General features: G+C 41.4%; 1 protein-coding gene across 1 annotated transcript; it reads right to left on the bottom strand.

Annotated features, from left to right (window-relative positions):
• Positions 1-266: 266 nt before the first annotated feature.
• LOC123738377 (zinc finger protein 239-like) lies at positions 267-1,549 on the bottom strand (the record flags this gene model as incomplete). The annotated part of the gene is made up of 1 exon (XM_045713444.1): positions 267-1,549. A coding segment is annotated over one exon (1,005 nt), but the record flags the coding sequence as incomplete, so codon positions are not given.
• Positions 1,550-5,336: the final 3,787 nt, after the last annotated feature.

The raw sequence follows: 5,336 nt of genomic DNA, 5'->3' as shown, positions 1-5,336 counted from the left end.
TTGTCTATTCCATTTACACAACAGCATGTGAAATGTATTGTCAATCAGTGTTGCTTCCTAAGTGGACAGTTTGATTTCACATAAGTGTGATTGACTTGGAGTTACATTGTGTTGTTTAAGTGTTCCCTTTATTTTTTTGAGCAGTGTATATATATATATATAAATAAATCAATCATTGGTACCAACCTCCACCCCCTAACACACATTTCTCAACTAACCCCCCCCCCCCCCCCAAGTGTTTCAGACACTTTGTTCTTACTCCCAGGTCTGGTGTTGGAGGTCATTCCACAATCTGTGTTCTACTACGCAGGTCTGGTGTTGGAGGTCGTTCCACCCTCTGTGTTCTACTACCCAGGTCTGGTGTTGGAGGTCATTCCGTGCTGTGTGTTCTACTACCCAGGTCTGGTGTTGGAGATCACTCCACACTCTGTGTTCTACTACCCAGATCTGGTGTTGGACATTCCACTCTCTGTGTTCTACTACCCAGATCTGGTGTTGGACATTCCACTCTCTGTGTTCTACTACCCAGGTCTGGTGTTGGAGGTCATTCCGCACTCTGTATTCTACTACCCAGGTCTGGTGTTGGACATTCCACTCTCTGTGTTCTACTACTCAGGTCTGGTGTTGGACATTCCACTCTATGTGGATCTACGGTGTGCATTTTCTGATGTTTAATCAGATCTCTTAAATCAGAGTATCTCTTCTCACATTGATCACAGCTATAAGGCTTCTCTCCAGTGTGAGTTCTCTGGTGTGATTTAAGGTTGGTTGACTGAGTAAAACTCTTCCCACACTGATCACAGCTATAGGGCTTCTGTCCTGTGTGAGTTCTCTGGTGTGATATCAGGTTATTTGACTGAGCAAAACTCTTCCCACATTGATAACAGCTATAAGGCTGCTCTCCTGTGTGAGTTCTCTGGTGTGATATCAGGTTATTTGACTGAGCAAAACTCTTCCCACAATGATAACAGCTATAAGGCTGCTCTCCTGTGTGTGTTCTCTGGTGTAGTAGTAGTCCCCTTGACGTGGTTAAGCTTATTCCACAGTCAGAGCAGTGGTAATGCTTCTCTCCAGTGTGTATTCTCTGGTGTGCAGTCAGGTTAGCTGAGGTAGCAAAACTCTTCCCACATTGATCACAGCCATAAGTTTTCTCTCCTGTATGAATTCTCAGGTGTGATTTCAATGAATGTGATCTGGAGAAAGTCATGCCACACTGTGAGCAGCGATAAGGTTTCTCTCCTGTATGGATTCTCTGGTGTATTTTAAGTTCTGATGAAGAGGTGCATGTCTTCCCACATTGATCACAGTTGAAAAGCTTCTCACCTGTGTGAATTCTCAAGTGTAATTTTAGTGAATCTGATCTTGAATAAGTCTTCCCACATTCAGAGCAGCAGATCGGTTTCTTCCCTGTAAGTGTCCGCTGGTGTTTATTGAGGTGTTCTGATGTGGAGAGGCTCTTCTCTGCTTCCTCAGCATCAGGATGTTGTTGAGGCTCCCCAGATGATCCACGATAGTCATATCTCTCTCCTGTGTGAACGACAAAGTCAGACGGTCAATGGAGTGAATGATTAAATTATTTTACAAACTTTGACAATTGTCTTCTAAGTATTTTTTTGGTTCGTTTTTGGTCCACCAGTCACCGTGGCAGGCAGATTGAAAAAAAAAACTACCATCCCAAATATTTTTTCGCTATGATTAGAAAATTATAAATAAAAATGAATAAGCATGCTTTGTCATTGTTGTAAAACAAGAAATGTAAGTATGAAGTAATGTGGTATGTTGATCAATGTAATTTCATTTTTGTGATATGAGTCTTTTAACCAATGTGTGTTAAAATAATTCCTTTAGATACAATAGTAATGATGAACAGTGGTACGACTGTTTGCCTGTTTGGCCCTGTCCGGGGATATCATCGGATGGGGCCACAGTGTCTTCTGATCCCTCCTGTCTCAGCCTCCAGTATTTATGCTGCAGTAGTTTATGTGCCGGGGGGCTAGGGTCAGTCTGTTACATCTGGAGTATTTCTCTTGTCTTATCCGGTGTCCTGTGTGAATTTAAATATGCTCTCTCTAATTCTCTCTTTCTCTCTTTCTGTCTTTCTCTCAGAGGACCTGAGCCCTAGGACCATGCCTCAGGACTACCTGGTATGATGACTCCTTGCTGTCCCCAGTCCACCTGGCCTTGCTGCTGCTCCAGTTTCAACTGTTCTGCCTATGGAACCCTGACCTGTTCACCGGACGTGCTTGTTGCACCCTCGACAACTACTATGATTATTATTATTTGACCATGCTGGTCATTTATGAACATTTTAACATCTTGACCATGTTCTGTTATAATATCCACCCTGCACAGCCAGAAGAGGACTGGCCACCCCTCATAGCCTGGTTCCTCTCTAGGTTTCTTCCTAGGTTTTTGGCCTTTCTCGGGAGTTTTTCCTAGGGAGTTTTTCCTAGCCACCGTGCTTCTTTCACATGCATTGCTTGCTGTTTGGGGTTTTAGGCTGGGTTTCTGTACAGCACTTTGAGATATCAGCTGATGTACGAAGGGCTATATAAATAAATTTGATTTGATTTGACTGAACATCAAGAATCAACAAAGTGCCTGTCCTGACAGATAAAATGCTGATTGATACAGTTGACTTATTATTATAGTTCTACGCTGACATTTATTAGAAGGAGTACATGTGATCCTACGTTTATAGTTAGGAGCACACAAATATATTTAGGAGTACAACTAAAGTATGAGTCTTTTAATGATACGTTTTGTTTGTTGGGGTGATCCATTTTCAGTGAAGCACAATTTTCCCCTCAAATAGGTGTCATTACGATAGACCAAAATGTTCAGCTGTCCCTTTAAGGCGTGGTCCGATACCGTGGTAACAGGGTACTGAGTGTGTCTTTAACTGATAGATGAGGATGGTAATCTCTGATGTATCTTCAGTAGCAGCAGAGACTGGGAGCAAACTAACTGACATTGAATGGTGATCTCTGATGTCTCTTCACTAGCAGCAGAGACTGGGAGCAAACTAACTGGCATTGAAAAACAACCTAGTGGGTAAACAAAACGATGAATGTCCCCCCCATTGTAAGATGTTAAAAGTGTTTGTTTCTACATGGGCATCGTTGGTCTGAGGTTTTAGGCTGGGTATCTGTAGAAGCACTTTGTGACACCTGCTGATGTAAAAAAAGGCTTCTTAAAATGCATTTGATTGATGTCTTTAGAAAATGTTACTTAGTGTATTAAAGTAGTCAATACTTTGCTTGTGACTCTTTAAAGTTGTTGCATGCACTTGCAGTTTGTTTTGGTTGTGTTTCGGTTTTACGTTTTTTGCTTATAGGGACTGAATGGTAAATAATGTAATTTTGGAGTCACTTTTTTATTGGAAGTAAAAATTGAAGCAGCACTGAACAGAAATCTAATCACAACATGTAAAGTGTTGGTCCGATGTTTCATGAGCTATATAATAAGACGGCGGGAAATGTTCCATACACACAAAAAAAAGCTTATTTCTCTTAAATTGTATTACATCCCTGTTAGTGAGCATTCCTCCTTTGCCAAGATAATCCATCCACGTGACAGGTGTGGCATATCAAGAAGCTGATTTAACAGAATGATCATTACACATGTGCACCTTGTGCTGGGAACAATAAAAGGCCACTCTAAAATGTGCAGTTTTGCCACACAACACAATGCCACAGATGTCTCAAATTTTGAGGGAGCGTGCAATTGGCATGCTGATGGCAGGAATGTCCATCAGAGCTGTTACCAGAGAATTTAATGTTAATTTCTCTATAATAAGCCACCTTCAATGTTGTTTTAGAGAATTTGGCCTCACAACCTCAAACCACAGCTTTGGCGTCAGGTGGGCGAGTGGTTTGCTGATGTCAACGTTGTGAACAGAATGCCCCATGGTGGCGGTGGCGTTATGGTATGGGCAGGCATAAGCTATGGACAACTGACACAATTGCATTTTATCGATGGCAATTTAAAATGCACAAAAATACCGTAACGAGATCATGGGGCCCATTGTTAGGCATTTTTTTAAAAAGGTATCTGTGACCAACAGATGCATATCTGTATTCCCGGTCATGTGAAATTCATAGATTAGGGCCTAATTCATTTATTTCAATTGACTGAAACTGTTGCATTTTGCATTTATATTTTTGCTTAGTATAAATAACGTTCACTTCGAGCTAGCTACTAACTGTTACATTCCCCAGCAAGAAAACCAAGTAATGCCGCTCAAACAGAAGGGGGAACAAACAAAGAGTCACAGACAACTACCAAAACGAAACAGGTGGGATTTTAGGAGGAGTTCTGAAAGACACTCATGGGGGTGTCCACTGAAAGTTGTCTAGCAACAACAACTGGGACCTAAAAGACAACCAAAATTTGCCCAAGAAGAGGTAAACAAAATAAAAACCCACACCAAACTTAGACAGGAAGCAAACCAAAATGGTGGAGCAAAACAAAAACAGGGAAGATCAGATGAAGGATGTTTTTTTTAAAGAAATCAAATAGGTAGAGTCAACTAAAGATGTTGACCCTTCACATCTCAAGACCACTAGAGCACTGGGCCAGCTACTATTAAAGAGTCTTCTTCTAATGCACATAGGAATGTGTCTTTGTTTCACAGACCTTTCCCACCAAAACTCTAACACGGTCAAACGTGAATAATGGAACAATAATTCAAACATAAGTGGGGAGCAGCAAGCTACGCCATCTTGGATCATGATAAGTGTGGAGCAGCAAGCTACGCCATCTTGGATCATGATAAGTGGGGAGCAGCAAGCTACGCCATCTTGGATCATGATAAGTGGGGAGCAGCAAGCTATGCCATCTTGGATCATGATAAGTGGGGAGCTATGGAAAATGAATGTGATATTGCTTTTCATTTTGTGATGTCATTAAAAACTGTACGGACAAAATACTGTAACTTGGAAAGTATATCCCCTTTATCTGTTGTACATATAATATGACAAATGATGACAGTAGTTTTGTTAAGATAGGAATCTGATTTTAGGAGGTATTAGGAGGTATAAGATCATCTATCTCCTATAAACTGTGTATAAGTAAATAGCCACGCCCCAAGTGAGGTTGGAGATCATGTCAGACTGACAGAACAATCCCCTTTTGACGAGAGTGCATCAAACGTATTGCCAATGAAATTAACATTAGACCAGGAAATGTGAGGCAGGAGCCACATGTTTGAAATGGTTTGGACTTTGAACCTCAACACGAGGTGTCGAAATAAACTCACCTTCCTTTAGACCAGAGAGACGGCGAGCTGCAGCTCTTGTCCATCGTGGTCCGAATCCTGAATAATCAACACAAGG

Source organism: Salmo salar, chromosome ssa02 (genome assembly GCF_905237065.1).
Source record: "Salmo salar chromosome ssa02, Ssal_v3.1, whole genome shotgun sequence".
Classification (NCBI taxonomy): Eukaryota; Metazoa; Chordata; class Actinopteri; order Salmoniformes; family Salmonidae; genus Salmo; species Salmo salar.
This window is presented reverse-complemented; position numbering and strand designations above follow the sequence as displayed.